The sequence below is a fragment of the Phasianus colchicus genome, chromosome 2 (assembly GCF_987193195.1).
Source record: "Phasianus colchicus chromosome 2, bPhaCol1.hap1.1, whole genome shotgun sequence".
Classification (NCBI taxonomy): Eukaryota; Metazoa; Chordata; class Aves; order Galliformes; family Phasianidae; genus Phasianus; species Phasianus colchicus.
This window is the reverse complement of record NC_143437.1, coordinates 54,791,537-54,807,984: the sequence shown is the minus strand read 5'-3', so window position 1 is coordinate 54,807,984 and position 16,448 is coordinate 54,791,537. Positions and strand designations below refer to the sequence as shown.

Genomic DNA, 16,448 nt, shown 5'->3' with positions numbered 1-16,448 from the left:
ATATGGGAGTTCAGCATTTCCATATTTTAGCACACCTGCATTCACTTTTGACCAATTTTTGGAGACAGACTTTAGTTCCTTCATAAAAAAGACAAAAAACACAGGCAGCCTTTATTGGCAGAATGAAAACTTAGGTCAGAAAAGACTCTCAGATCTCCTCTGCCAAAAGGACCTAGACCTTGATGAGTGGACAACTGGTCCCTACTTCCTGTCTGCATCTGAAGAACATGTCAAATCTAACTCTAGACTTATAACCTTTCCATTAAATGGACTTTAATCTGCATTCTTCTCAATCACAACCAGATGCAACTTCTACAGATTGCTCATTTATATTCAAGTTCATAAAATAGTTGGCACACTCAATGACCATCACAGTATTCCAAGGTTTATCTGTGCTCCTCTAGCCAAGCTGATTGCACTCCTAGGAACACTTGGGCAGTTATGACTAAACTCACATGCTCCTACCACTTCAAATAACTGAAGTACAGTGCCTACAAGCAACTTCTCTCCCCTTACCCTCAGAAGAGGATGGAGTCAATCATAAATCTGCTCTTCTCAGCCCAGCAAAAAAGTCATAACACATATATCCATGAATAAAGGCAGAAGGGGAAGATACCTCCATCAAAGTAGAAGTACAAAGCAAAATCTGTTAGCAAAATACAGTGTTTTAAAAGACATTAACATACACCATCTTTCTTATCACCTTACCATGCCGGTGCCTTTAGCTTAAATAGCTTTTCTGAAGCCTGGATCACTCTTACGTGGTCATTAGCCAACATACTGGCTGCCAAGAAAGATCCCACTTCCCAATAGCTCTGCAGCTTCTCCAAGCTCCCCTTTTTACCAAGCAGGCTGCTGATCTTTACCCCTGTAGTAGAAAGAATAATAGGTCACAGGAACACATCAATGTCATTTTAAAATAGATTATTTCCCTACTTTGAAATCTATTCATTGCTTAAGTTACTTTATCCTTTCCATTTCAATGCAATAAGATGGAAATTATACTTACCAGTTAATGTTAAATGCCTTCCATACACCCTAGGTTGTAGCACTTTTTTTCCCTCCCCCTCTTCCTAAAGACTTCTCAAGAAAGGAACTTTAAGACATCGCTGTCAGGACAAGGCCACAGTCAGATTACCTATGTTCTTGCATGGACCTTATCTGTAAAGGTACATTGGGGCCTTAGGCTACACAAGATAGCTGTAAAAACTTAACAGATGCTGAATAAGGCACCTATTATGTTTTTTTATTCTGCCTTTTTTTTTTTTTTTTTTTTTGAGACTTACAAGCCCCAAGCCCCAGACTTACCTTTATAGACAAGGTCCCATGCAGAAGGAACTGATGATCCACTGGCCTTCTTCCAGCAGTGATGTTCATTAATTTGCCGCAAGTCCTACCCCAATGAAAGACATCTATTAATATTCGTAAGCCCCTCAGCAACTCGAGACTATGGAGAGCCTCAGGCTTCATTTTGACTTGCTAAGTTTTCTGAAAACTACAAGTCTCCCCGTGGCCTTTAGGGTGAATTTTAGTTCACAACAACTACTGCAACTACTGCATATTTATAGCTAACACCCCTGAAAATGAAATATTTTCCAGCCTACAGGACAAGCCTTATCACCACAGTAACCTTCTGTTCACTTTCCCCATACTGCTCCACTACAGCAGTTTCCCTCCCAAATCACCTTCTGCCATCCTTGATATCAAAGCTTACTATTCACATGAAGTTTCAATGGAACTGTTGATCTTTTTTTTTTCTCCCCTTCACCTTCATTCAATAGCTAGCAGACTGAACTTCATTCTGAACGCAGCAATAAATCTCATCAAAACAGATATTACTATATTAGCTAAATTTCAGTCAACAAAATCCATATTGTTTTGTCGTGTTGTGTACATTTCTATGTTCTAAAAATGCTAGACAAAAAATGGATGTAGTTTTGCACTTAAAATACAAGTGTTCTATAGTCTGTTTATATCTGTATTTCACTTCGTGCTCTTGCTAACAAGTTGTCAATGCTGGAGTAACATACAGAATAAAGTAACACTTAAATGTAAGTAAAAGCAATAGCTGTCTGCTTCTTAGAGAAAAGTTTCTTTATTCTTGAAGAGAAAATATGCAATTTTAAGATTGCAGCCTCCTTTTATTATTTCTCTGGCTTATTTTGATCTCATTATCCTTAAAAGTTTTTAGAAAGTATTAGAACAACCAGGTGAAGACAAGACATTCTCTTTGTTTGCAATAAATCCGGTATTTACAAAAACAACAAAGCATCAGCTAAGCTCCAGAACATTTTATCAAAAACATTTTGCCTTAAAAAGAAATGGGCATAAATACAGAAACCATTACTGTCAGAATGGTCATTAATGCCAGGAATACATCCACAGCTGGAAAGAAAATAATATTCAATAACAAGATATTACCAGTGAAAGATTACTTTGAAAGCTTTATAAATAAACTACCTTCCTTGCTCAAATATTGACAGATCAATTTGTATTATTGGATCTTTTGTGTACTGGAGTTGAACAGCTTGCAGAGATCATTACTGCCAATGCAAAGCACTGTGTTTATGTTTTGGTCTCAAAGTTCTGTGATTTTGTACAGTTAAAACAATACTGTAAAGAAAATACAATGAGTACTTCATTAATGCTTCACTTCATCATTTCATGTGAACTATTATTCTGACAAGTATAGGCAGGAACTCTCAGAAGGCAAATTTTGATCTGATGCAAATGGGTAAAAAGTCTCTTGGTTACTGGAGTTATTACTTTATTCCCAATGTAATTAGATATGCATCTTCTAATTAAGCTTCATGCACCCTCTGAAGTGCTGTTAAGGACTGTATCTTTCCTTAGCTTTTCCTAACCTACTAATATTATTATTTCCATACAATCTGGACTGAAATTCAGCCAGCTTCACCTCTCTCCTTATCTCCCACCAGGAAACAGACTTTCTCTAACATCTATACGTTGTAATAACAGTACAGGAGGATGCCAAGCTAAAAGCACTACTTAGATTTGCTTAGTAGTGCTTATAGCTTGGCATCCTCCAACAAAGAGGAGAAAGTCTGTTTCCTGATGGGAGATAAGGAGAGAGGTGCTGTCAGTGAATGGTTTTATACACAGATAAATACAAAAAGGTGACATCAAAAGAATGACATAAGCATAAGAGATCTTTGGGACAAGAATAAAAATGTATGTTTCTTTGCAACCTCTGATTTCCCTAATTTTTAGTCAAAATCATTAACATCAGTCCAAGATAAAGGAAATACTAATTTGTCCTCAGAATCTAGCACAATTCAAGTCAGCTGACAAACCTCTTCATATTAACAAGAACCACAGTTTTATCACCAATTACCATTGATCAATGCATAAGGTCTATGAGATAACTGTATTTGAAATAATCTTTCAAAAATTTTTAACAATATTTCTTATAACAAAATAGACTGTAGTAGATCCCTTCCACTGTCTAAAGGTAGCCTACAAGGGCATCAAACTGGAGAGGGACTCTTTATCAGAGGGTGTAATGCCAGGACAAGGAGTAACAGTTTTGAACTAAAAGAAGATAATTTAGATTAGACATAAGGAAGAAATACTTTACTATGCGAGAGGAAGGAGGCCAAGGGGAAGGTGTCTCTACCCACAGTAGGTAGACTGGAGGCAGATGATATTTAAGGTCTCATCCAACTCAACAACTCTATGATCACAGAAGGCACTGTCTTTAAATGGTTCTCAACAGACATCAATTAAATATTTACATAAGAAAGATTGGCACACCAACAGCTTCTAAAGAAAACAAAAGTTCCTTTCTCTCATCCTAAAAAAAAAAAAACAAAAAAAAACAAACAAACATCCAAAACTAAATAAATCACTACCCTTCAACCAAACACAGCTACTGGATATTACTCCTCTAAGTAACTCACCAGCCATAAATGGAAACTTAAGTAGGAAGGAACCTTAATTTCTGTACTGTTCTCCACACAAACAGCACAGCAATCACTGCACAAATTCACAAGCAGACATCAAACATCTGATCCCTACAAATAATATTCAGATTTCATCAGTATAATCAGTTGATCCAAATCCAGTCGGCCACAGCCTGCGTGCAATTGAAGTTTCTTTAGAATTGGAGGATTCCATTTAAACTACACAATAAATATAGCTCAGATTCACTAAACTATCCCTAATTTAAAACTATGTCAGCTGAACGAATATTTCCAAAAGCCTCATAGGAAGCAAGATATGCGTGCATATGTTTTTTTCGTTTGTTTGTTTTGTTTTATTTTTTACCACTAAGTACTACACTGCCACAAGAATTAAAATTTCAGCATAGAAGATGAAAGCATTCTATCCAACCCAAAAAGGAAAATTTTGTCCACACACATAAAGGCAAACACAATAGTTGGGGCCTATCACATCCAAATAATCACCTTCCTTAATTCCAGAAAATTTCAATTCCATTTCTATTTTCCACATGAAAGTAATCATCTCTGAGCTTCAAGCTCAAAAAAAATAATTCTTTATCCAGAAAATTATTTTCAGAGATACTCCACACACCTTACTTCTAAACTAGTGCAGAGGCTCATTAAAGATATTCTTTGGAGTAAAGAACAATGCTTCTTTCTCCTCAGGACCAAATGGGGGAGGAAAAAAAAAAAAAAAAAAAAGGATTTGCAGTAAGTCAAGAATTACACAAACCTGTGGAGAAAAATGCCAGTTACAAAGTATACGTTAGCAACTATAACAACATTCAGTCATCTCCCTTTTGTGGCTTCCCTGAAAGGATTCCTGGCTAATTTTGACTTTGCCTTCTCTTCAAATACAGCAAAACCACAAATCAAATCACAGAGTGGACCACTTAATACAAAGCTTTAAAAAACCTCAAAAACAGCATCTGAAGTGTGGCTCATTCATTAACCCATCCCAATCTCAAGCTAAGTGCATTCTGACCACCCTAAGGAGAAGTGCTCGTTTGTTTTTTTTTTTTTTTTTTTTTTTGCCCATATTTCCTAGTGATTCATAGGTATTTTCTGTGTTTGCTTGATTTTTTTTTTCTTCAAGAATACTAGCCAGATCTGGACTCCCCCTTCAGGCGTTCCTTCCTTCTGATTCACAAAAAAGACATCACTGCAAAGAAGGGCTGCCAGTTTTCACTCTGGTAACCCATTAAGATCTTCATCCTGAAATCAGAACATCACAACAGTGCTCACTCTCAGCCAGGTGGGATCGGCGGTGGCTGGGGACATTAACTGAGATGTTCACACACTCACTATCGAAGCAGTTATATGTAACCATCAGATTTTTATTTCCCCCTTGTGACAATGAATGGTGTCGTACTTTCACTAGAAAGCAAGTTCACTGAGAATTTGCAAGCTGTAATTACCAACTTTCCGAAGCTCAAAAGAAGTATCAAAGCAATGTCCAGCTGCCAGAAGAAGCACTGCATAATTGATTCCCGACTGCAGCGTTGGCTCTGACTCAAACGCCTTCTTGAACCTAGAGAAAACAAACATACAAGTTTGCTTTCTAAATAATGCAATCTAGTGGGGATATAATTATACTTCTAGGTTCTGTAGGTGTTTATCTTCTGTTTACATAGCAAGAATCCATGGAAACAAAAATATTGTTTTCCGCACATGCTTTTTGGCTATTTTTAGGAGTGAGTTACTTACTTAAGGGTTAGTTACTTATATATGCATCCTCTTTCCATTTCCTTTTCCTTCACACAAGTACAGACCTGGTTATCCACTCCAGAATAGTTAGTATCTTATTGGATTTACAGTTTTTCCATTGAGATAAAAGAAAATAGCATTATCAGCTTTTAAGAGACCTGTTTCACAGTTATATTTATTAATGGACTCTTTAATTTCCTCTTAAACATATAGATTTTCATTAACTTGAGACTTTAGATCATGGATCTGCTCCAGTGACATATAAGCATATCAAAATACATAAACACAGAAGCAAGTGATACAAATGCCTCACTTCTGGCATGAGTACCTAAATTTCTCTAGTTCAGTGACAAATACAGAACTTCAGAATTTTACAAATAAAATAAACCTCTCCAGTGTGCATCAAAAGGTGGGAACACACATGCTGTCGATGGTGTTAAGCATACAGGCAAAGGAGGCAGAGATGAACTTAAGCATAAAATACAGTTACTGCTTGCAGAAGCAACTGGTGAACAGCCCTCAAAAAACAACGCATTGATTTGAAAACAAAGCATCACAAGTAGGCAACAAAAAAAGGCTACATTCCCTAACCCCAGGGAACTGAGAAATTATTTCATAGGATCAGAGAGCTTATTTCTTTCATTACACTCAGTCCTTGGCTTCTTTAAGCTTCAATTGACAAGTAGCATCCTCCTTGACATAATTTTTGCAACATGCACAAAAAAAAGCAATAGGAACCAACAAGAAATTTACAGACAAAATAAAAATGAAAAACGTGTAATTATTAACTTAAAACAAATGAAAATAACCAGTTTCAATTAATATCTGCTAATTGAACTGGTTTAAATTCAACAGGTGCAATTGGCATGCAAAGTCAAGCCCTACATGAGACAGAAGGAATCAGCGTTGCAGTCAGGTTTAAAAGTCTTCCTATAAAGTTAGAGGTTGGCTTAGATGACTCCATTATAAAGGCCGTCCAGAAATTGAAAGCGGACGTTTGGGAAAATGTTGCAATACAGATACTGAATAAGATAGGTAGCAGTAAAAGGATTTGAAAGAAGACTTGATAGCAGTGGTGAATCTGGTTTACATTGTCAGTACGCAACAAGAAAGTGACAGTTATCAATTAGACTTTCATTTCTTGTCTCATATTTTCATCACAGATGCCTTTTATTCCACTTTTCAGTTGTCAGAAAAATCACACTTCCTGCTTTTTTTTTTTTTTTTAATAGCCCAAAGTACCCTGACATCATTAGCTGTTGCAAAACTAACACTTCAGTTCTGCTGCCAAATTGTTATCTTATGCAATTCACTACATTTCTCCTGCAACCTCTTTTCTCTGAGACAGAGATAATAACCTTTATCTCAACATAAACTACTGCTATTGTGGAGGCATTGTTCCTACACACACCTTCTTCAACCCCTGCTGAGGCCAGGGTGCAGCACTGGTAGCAGCTTTGCTCCCAGCCAAGGGCCTCCAATTAGGTTATGGCTCAATCCTTCAGTCATATCAAGCCTGCCATACGACTGACACTAGAATTCAAATCAATATCCAACATAAAGTACAAACTAAAAGCAACCGACTCCCCGGAACAGGTTCCAGTCAAATTCCAGATTGTCTTAGTCTGGCCTAACTGGGCAGAGTCTTCAAGGATTATTTAGGGACTGGCCTGTCAGTGTCCTGCCCACAGCAAGAGCTGCATTTGTTCTCCTTCCCCAAGCTGTTATGACTGCAATCATTGCACCTCATCGAGTAGATGAGCAATATGACTGATAGATGCACTTATTAAAAGCATGTTAAAACAGCTGTGTGAAACATCCTAGTAAGTTATTACGCCTACTAAACATATAAACTCACCTAATTATGTTTGAAAATCTCAAAGTTTATCTGTTTTTAAAGCAGTACAAATGAGGAATAAGCAAGATGTACAATCACAGACATAAGTTTATTTAATTTGTTTTGTCCGTGTTGATGCCTAGTACTGTATAAAGACTACAGTTTAGTTTTTGTATCAGCTAGCATTAAACAAAACATTATTCTACAATAATTTTGAACATTTCACAGGAGCTTTGGCTTAGAGAAATTCTTTAATTCAAAATTATGAAATGGGAAGGGGGGGGGGGGAAATAACATGCTGTATTCCTGCTATTTCAACATATTTTAAGAGGCCAGTAAGCACTGCAAAACTGTAAAGCATAACCAAGAATTAGAAATCGTTCGTGTATTCTAAGACTATAGATGGTGAATAATTATATATTTCAAAGACAACTCTAATCTGAAGGCTACTGAAAAAAGTGAAACAAGAGAAGGAGAATCAAGCATTTACTTCAACATGTAGCTGATGAGCTCAAGAGCAGAACAAGGATACAATATGGAGGATAATGCACAACAAATATTTATCTATATTCTCTTACTGAACTGTAATGGAAAAAAGCAGCTCACCCTGACAAAAGTACCTAATGTTGGCATTTCAAGTATGTTTCCTTTGGAAATTGAAGGCCTGACAGACAAGAGACAGAAAACATTTTTTTTCTTATTCTATTCCACATACAAATTGGCACTTTAGCACATTCCTGAAGAAAAAGCATGATAATTTTAGAGGCAAGTACCATAAGAATTTGTACTGCAGTCCGCTGTAATATGTATAAGTTATATGGTGATGACGGGGTGATAAACCTTTTCCCAGCATGAGTTTACATTCCTTGTCAGCAAGGAAGCCAAGAAAGACAAATATGGTACTTTCCAAGCATCGGAACAGTTATACTTCAGCACCATTAAGCATAGCTGGTAAATACCTACCAGATGCAGGTATGCCTATTGATTCAAGCCTGAATAACGCCTGGCCCAGATTCTTAAAAGAAATGCAGGAAACAAGAGAATTCACATTTGAGAGAGAGGAGAAAGATAAGCTGTGATGAAAGCTACCTCAACTTCCAAGGCTCTGATGCACTTGAAGAACTTTATGGAAACAGATGTACGGACACCATAAATCTGTCATTCTTACAAGTAAGGAAGGCCCAGATTAGAAGACATTGCATAACCATTAAGAACACAAAATATTTGGAATGAAAAACAGTTGAAGTATGTTCTCATTTAAGGAACGCTTTCTAAAGCTAAGAAAAAGACATAGACCAGGAAAACATTACTCACCAGAAGGTCCCTTTGTCTCTGCTTTCTGTATCTATGAACCCAGATTCCAAAAACATGTCCTTGTAAATGCGACCAACCAGGCAGTACATATCTGAAGCTACTTGATCTTCTTGTTCTACTAAAGGAATCATAATTTCTAGAGCTTTCTGTCTGTCCCCAGGCAGATTTCGTCTATTAAAAATAAATATTCCAATAAAAAACAATAAAGTTAACAAGGAATACTTTTTCATGACCCATCTGAATATATCATTATTTATTTAAAAGATTATACATATGATTTTAAATAAAGATAGGATTACAGACTAATTCATAAATATATGTCAAATACACTCCTAGATGCAATAAACATGTTTAAAACAAAGATTAAAAGACATTACTACCAAAAAAACCTTCATAAAAGCCCCCAAACATGTTATCTCCCTCACTATCACCTAGAGCAAAGCAGTAACAGCAGTAAGAATAGCTTCGAGAGCAATCCTCTGGGAGATCATAAGATACTTATTTACAAAATGCAATGATACAAAGGCTGCTTTAAAAGCAATGTCTCCTATTTTGTCTCATGTTGGCTCATGATGTCTGACATGGTTGTTGGTATGGCAGTAGAGGCTGAACCTTCTTCTCCAGCATTCTGTTACATGTAGTCGCTGTGTGACAGATGGCAGCAGAGGGGCAGTCTGACAGAATGGTATCTGACATGGAAGTACGTATGAAGCAAAGGAGTGTTGATGCACGTTCCTTCATGCAGAAACAGTGGCACCCACTGACATTTACTAACACTTGTTGAACGTTAATGGAAACCAAACAGTGGATGTGAGCACAGCGAGGGTGGTGGGTGCTGTGTTTCAGCAGTGGTGACAGTGGGTCACCTCCACTGGCGCAGATTTTCACAAGCATGGCATGCAGGCTCTTGATCATCACAGTGAAAATGCATAGCTCGTGGTGGTGATCATTTGAAAAAATACTGTTTCATAGTTGAGAATTTGCTCTATCAAACAGTGTTATTGAGCTCTTTGTATTTGTTGTCGTTTCCATAGAAACAAATAGGAGGCATTACTTTCATAGCACCCTATGTAAATCTGAGAATTTCAATACCTGCTGACACTTGGTCTGCTTCTCTAAACATCAAAATGGCCAATCATCACTGTGGTAACACAAAGGGATCAGAAAACATCTGCAATTCCCACTGGAAAATTCCCTCTTTAATACCCTTCCCTATTGCCAGTGTTTCAGATTTTTGAGAAAAATCACAATATAAACAAACAAAAAAGCACCAGGGCACGGCTCCCATTTAGCTCAAAGAATTAGTGCATGTTGCTGCATGTGACACATTGAGCATATTATCGGAGAACATGAAAAAATGTGTACTATGACATAGTAAAATCTTCTGATTATCACTTCATGAAAGTTTTTCTCCTGTCTCTTGACCACAGGAGAACTCAGACTTGAATGAGTGGATGTCTAACTCAGCAAAAATGCTGCAATGCTGTCATGCAACAGTGATGTTAAAAGCGTATTTTACTTCTATAGATTCAGACACTGAAATGAAAAACTCAAATGCTGACGCAGACTTATAGAAAGACAAATAAATAAATAAAATCAGACACAGTGAAGGAAGAGGTAAGCAATTTGACAGTATGAAAGGAAAAGGAAGCTTAAACTCATAATGAAAGTCAAGAGTCCCCAGAACTGCTTCAGTGAGAACCCTAGACCTGCATATAGATTCCAGTAGGGATCTTTAACCAGGATTACCAGCCAAGCATTGAGTTTGCGGTACTGATTTACTACTTGACAGCAGCAGGAAAGGTATAGTCTTACCTGTTCAGTGCAAACGCATAATGTAACCTAACATGGTGGTGGGAAGCCAAGTCAAAAGTAGGCAGTTTTTCTAAAGTCTTCACCAGTTTCACAATGGAATCGTAATCCTTCCAAAAGAAAGGAACAATGAAGTTTTAAGCAGCTGTTCTGAAGCATGCAGATACAAACTCTTCTTTGAACTAAGGAGCTGGTATTTCATACTGGGATGTAAGTTACATGGATTTTACATTCCTCACTCTGAAACTATAAATGGTTTGGCACTCAGAGATGTGAATAAACAGAGCACTTCACACAATTTGGATTCCTGTACTACTTAAATATACATACTGAAATTTCCCATTCCACATTTCGTAATGTAAGTTAGCTTCAGGGCTGAACACGTATCAGAGTTCATATCAGGTAGAAATTACAATGCTAATTGCATCTACAATGAAGTATTCCAAAACTCTTTGAGGTAAGCATGAGATGCAGACAAAAATTAAAAACGCTTAAGAAGCAACAACTGAAACTATGTATAATAAAGCAAGCAGTTACTAGTACCATTCGGAGAAGCTGCAATGCATACAAACATGTTATGTTGCCAAGAGAAATGTCATACACATGGTGATAAAGCTCATAGTCAGAACACAAACATATCACTAGCGGAACACTACCACGGCCTTTAAGTAGGGCACACTACAGGCTGCTTGTCACGTAACAATGCTGACATGGAGACGTGATGTATGTTACATATTTTTTAGGTGCTGCTATAATGCATTTTCAGCTATGTAAAGGCACACTGAACAATATAACTAAAAGTAAAGAGCATCAGTGAAGATACTGCAACAAATTTTTTACTGGTGCGCATTCTCTATATAGTTTCTTAGAAAAGGTGTGCAAAACGTACTACAATTCCATTGAGAATTAACTTCATCACATTTTTAGATTATCTTTGAGCAGAGGATACATACCTGGATGTCTCTGTAGGACAGCAGCAAGTTGATTACAATGTCAGCAGACAAGACCTCAATATTATCCACTCGCTGCCGAATCCTCGCCAGCTCTGCTGCAAGCTCTTTGCCAGTGTAGAGGGTACGGGCCTTCCTAATGTCATTAAGGATGGATTCCCGGAAATACTGGCTGGAGGGGAACAACTTCACGTTAGCACTTTGTGAAAGATTTTTGCATTTGTTTTTATGGCCCTGCAACACTACCGCAATACCTTTGTGAAACATTTAGCATAGAGCAGCATTAGTGGGGAGAGTTGGTCAAGCTAAATTATTCATTAATTCATTATCAATTTGTCTCAACAGAAACATCGCTCACTCTGAAGGCAAGAGATCCGACATTTGTATTGTCAGCAGAAAAATACAATATACAAAGGGATACAAAACATCAACTCACCCCGAGCTGGCCTGTGCCACCTTCAAGAGTTGGATAAATCGATCCACCAGAGGTAAGCAAATAGGCCCAAGCAGCGATTCAAAACTTGGCTGCATCAGTTCTGTTAGTCCTTTCATAAAACTACTATCGCAGCAGTACACCTTGTTATGTGGAGTTATCATGTAAGGAACAAAGATGTAGTTACCAGTGCACATCTGTAAGAAAACAAGGCACGATGGTTAGGGCAATTATTATTTGGCAAGCCTAAGCCTAGGAAAACTGCATAAATAATGGGTAAAATTGTACCTGTTGAAGGCAAAAGGGACAAAGACTTTAAATATGGAGCCTACAATTACATATATTCAATATTCATCTTGTACATGGTATTCATCTGAAACGCTTATCATAAGTGTTAAAAACAGTAACATAAATCAATGGCATCACAACAGGAAAATAGTGAGAAAATGAATCCACTATGAATCCAATATGAATCACAGAATGACTCAAGTAGTTCAGCATAACAATGACAAATGAAATTCCCTGCTACGCAGTAACTCTAAGCAGGACTTAAAATCATACATATTTCAGAATAATCACTTATGGAATGTCTTAGAATTGTCAAATTGTATTGATTTACATATATCAATGTGACAGATACTCTGCAAAGAAAAAATAAATCATTTATCTTTCAGGAAACAGGGAGGCAAGACGCCTGGTGCCTGTGGTATGTGAGTACAGATTTATGCCCACGGAGAACTTGCTGAACATTTGTTGCTCTGAAAGATTTTAGCTATAAAACAGCATACCACCAAAAGTCAGGAGACGTGCTGCCATTTGATTTTAAACTCACACTCCACTACTGAAGTGGCACGCAGCCCAGCAAGAAAAGCCCTAAGGAAGCAGTTCTTAAGATCCTACATTTTGGTGCCTCTAAATTATTTCTAAGGCAAACTACTTTCTGGTCAGCTTCTGCTCTGTCAGAAGTCAATACAGCAATGAGGACATCACCTCAGAGACTCCGCAGTCAAGCAGGGCCTCATGTATTGAAACAGCAGTGACTGCATTGTTTTCAAAAGCATTAATTCAACCATGTGCCATAAAACACCATTTTAGCATGCATAATTAGATTTTAAAAAGATAAAAGGACTGAAGAATTCTAGACTGTATAAGCATATACGTATAGTTATGTCAGTAAATGCGTACTTGAGATTGGGAGCAAAAATGCATAGCAATATATATATTTTTTAATTATGCATATTACACTATTAAAGCATGAGATCCAACTACAGAAGCAATCCCATCCCACTTCTGAGGGATACAGACAAATTGTGAAGTTAAATTATATGAGGCTCATTTTGTTCAACTCACCCAGAAGCTGGTGAGGGATTACTGCACACACAGACTTGTGCAAGGATGAATTTAGTTTTCCTCCCCAGCACCTGCAAACTATTACAGCTGAATAGCTAGGGCACAGTTTGCTGTGCATGGAATGTAGCAACTCCAAAAAAAACCTGAGAACTGGGAAGGGTATAATGGCAATTTTTTTAACAGGGAATTAAGGGAGTGCAAGGCTAGAAATCAAACTGCTTGCCTTTATGACAGAGAATTGAATGAACAGTTCTGCTCAAGAATATGCCAGCCTGTAAGGTTAGCATACACTCTTAAGAGTGAACAGACAAACCTTTGACCCTGGTAAAGCATAATAAGCCTTGCAGTCAAACGCAGAGAGGAAATAATAAATTTGCTGGAACTGGTTTCAGCAGTTTCAGCACAAGGGTGGGCAATAACTGGCACAGAAGCCCCTATTGAAGCACAGGAGGATGATTTTCCCTTTTTTTTTTTTTTTTTTTTTAAATAAAGGGAAAAGGCTGGGAAATCAGAGCCAAGAGAAAGGGTGAAGTAGCTACAGATATCCTAGGGCAAATATTTTACTTCCTAATGTTTATTCAGCGCATTAAGAATAAATTCAAGACGGCTTGCAGGAAGGCTTCTCAGACCTCTGGCATAGATCTTAGAGAAAAATCAGCTCTGAAAAAGGATGTTTCTAGCTTCTGAAATCCACAGAACCCAAAGTTTATTCTGGCTTAATGGTCAGGCCACCTACAAAGATAGTAATGGAGTCTTTGTAAATAATCCTACAAGTAGGAAAGCTGCTCTTTGCATGCACCTTCTCTAGGAAGAGGGCATCTATTTCAGTGGAACAAGAGAGCCAGCAGAAGCTAATTTATGTGCATTTTGCTTCATACTTGAGGCAAAAAAGAAAAAAAAAACAACACCATCACAAAACCCAACCCTGGCTATGTTCTACATCATAGAACCTGCTATTTCAGACACACAAACACAGTATTCAGAAACAGAATACTGAAAGATTAAGGGAAGAACTTAACAGTAAAAGGCAGAAGTACCACACAAGAAGAAAACAGAAGAAAGTAAAACAAAGCTCTCCTCAGTGTCCCCAGATTTCTCTGGTAACTGAAGGCACGCTTTCACCATGGTTCTGTGGTGAGGTGGGAACACACTGGCCTTTCCCTCAGCTAGGGCATTACTGTGGATGTTAATTCAACCAAGATAGCTACATTTTCTGAGGAGTTCTGTGTCTCTGAAACATCTCAGAACTGTCTGAAATTCATCAGACAGGCAGATACAGCAATAAGGTACAGGAGGGGGAAAAAAATTATACAAGTTCTTAGGTTTTCTTTTCTTTGGGGAAGGCATAAAGAAAAAGTCAAAATGCCACATGCACTGAAGAAATACAAGAAATAGTGACCTAATTTTCACTTTCCAAGTGAAAAAGTACACTAGGTTTTTATCAGATGAACCTGAAAAAGGCAAAGATACAGTAGCTCAGGTGACACAAGGGAAAAGAAAACAACTAAGATGTATTATTTATCAAAGGTGTGTGGGGAAGGAAGATGTTTTTACTTAAAAACAAACAAACAAACAACAAACAACAGTCTTGCCCTCACAAAGTCCAGAGTCTCCCACTATGGAGAAAATAAGTTTTGCTACTGTCACAAATTCCAGCTACAAAATGCCAGATCCTGGCTGCATTTGGGCAGGGCTCTCTGTCAAAATACATGCTACACTAATTTAAGCCAGGAAGAATGTGTTAGAAAAACCACCTATCTGCTCACACGCTGCTTCTCATTTTGACTTATTCACTGCCCATTGTTCTGCTTGAACATTTTTCTCTTATCCTTTTAAAATCTGTCCTGTAACACTCAATCCCAATTCTTCTTTCACAAATTCTGATACTCTTTCTTAAGTCTAATAATTAACCTTAATCCATATTTTACGCTGCTGAACACAAGGGAGAAGTGCTATTTTCCTTTGATCCACTACTCTGACTCACTTTATTATGTACAACAGAAGCAGCATCACCAAACCATTCAGGAAAAACAGGCAATTTTTGAAGCAGTAACACACCTTAAATACAATTGCATTTTTAAAGGAGTGTTGATGTAACCAAAGTCATAATTGCAAGTAGCATAAAAAGGCTTCAAAAGCAGGTGGGAAGAGATCCTTCTCCCAGCGCAATCAACAACAGTTGCTGGAAGTTTCACTTCCCAGCCTCCTTAGTTTATGAACCCATCATTATTTACAGTTCAAAAGCTCACATCACGCTAACGTTACAGAGTCACTAGAAGTGAACTGAGCTGCAGGTTCAAACAGTTACTGCGAGCATCAAGGCTGTGACAGACAAGGAATGTGCACACAGAGTACTGGGGTTCATCCTGATGTAGGAGATTACCTCAGGACATGAGATGAGGCAAACCGGGCCCAAATTCTCAGATCACTGGAGCTAGTTATATCCAGGAGACATAAACACATACTCTGAAGGCTTTGAGCCAGCACACTCAGCACCTGGCAACATCAACCTTCTGAAATCACATCCATATCACAGCCTTCATCACCAAAACAGTCAAAGTAGCAGTACTGCTTGGAGTCAGTTATGCATGCATAGATATTTATCATCAAATGACTAAATCTGTAATCCATTTTTATGAATGTTTTAATTGCTATGTATTTTCCTAGTGTCCCTTTCTAACTTGCTGTGGAAAATAAAAAAATTCCAGGCTGCATACATTTCCAGTTTAGACACAGCCATAAGTTCATATTAATGGCTCTGCCATTAAAGAATTTGAGAATAAGCTATTTTTGGTTAGATCCATTGGTCAGTGGAACATTAAGCACTCCCTTCTTGCCTGATACCCTTTCTCTGCTAATGAAAATAAATTCATGTTTCATTTGTTTGTTTCTAAGAGGGATAATAAAAACATAGCACACAGTTACATTTTGATAACTGCAACAAGAACACATGCAAACCCTTCTTCCAACATCCCTCTTTAAAGTAAGACCATTGCTTCTGTAAGGCATAGTTTTTTGGAAAAGTTAATTAAGAGACACCACAGCTAATTAGAAAGAAAGTTGTGCAGTAAGGTGAACACCAT

At 37.6% G+C, this 16,448-nt stretch overlaps 1 protein-coding gene across 1 annotated transcript in view; it reads right to left on the bottom strand.

Annotated features, from left to right (window-relative positions):
* MAP3K5 (mitogen-activated protein kinase kinase kinase 5) overlaps nt 1-16,448 on the bottom strand; it is a 92,215-nt gene that overhangs the window by 37,474 nt on the left and 38,293 nt on the right. The window contains exons 4-9 of the mRNA XM_090135730.1: nt 12,019-12,212; nt 11,586-11,754; nt 10,636-10,742; nt 8,821-8,991; nt 5,381-5,493; nt 709-868 (exon numbers count right to left, since the gene is read on the bottom strand). Coding sequence (XP_089991856.1) covers nt 709-868; nt 5,381-5,493; nt 8,821-8,991; nt 10,636-10,742; nt 11,586-11,754; nt 12,019-12,212 — 914 coding nt within the window. The remainder of the gene's footprint in view (nt 1-708; nt 869-5,380; nt 5,494-8,820; nt 8,992-10,635; nt 10,743-11,585; nt 11,755-12,018; nt 12,213-16,448) is intronic.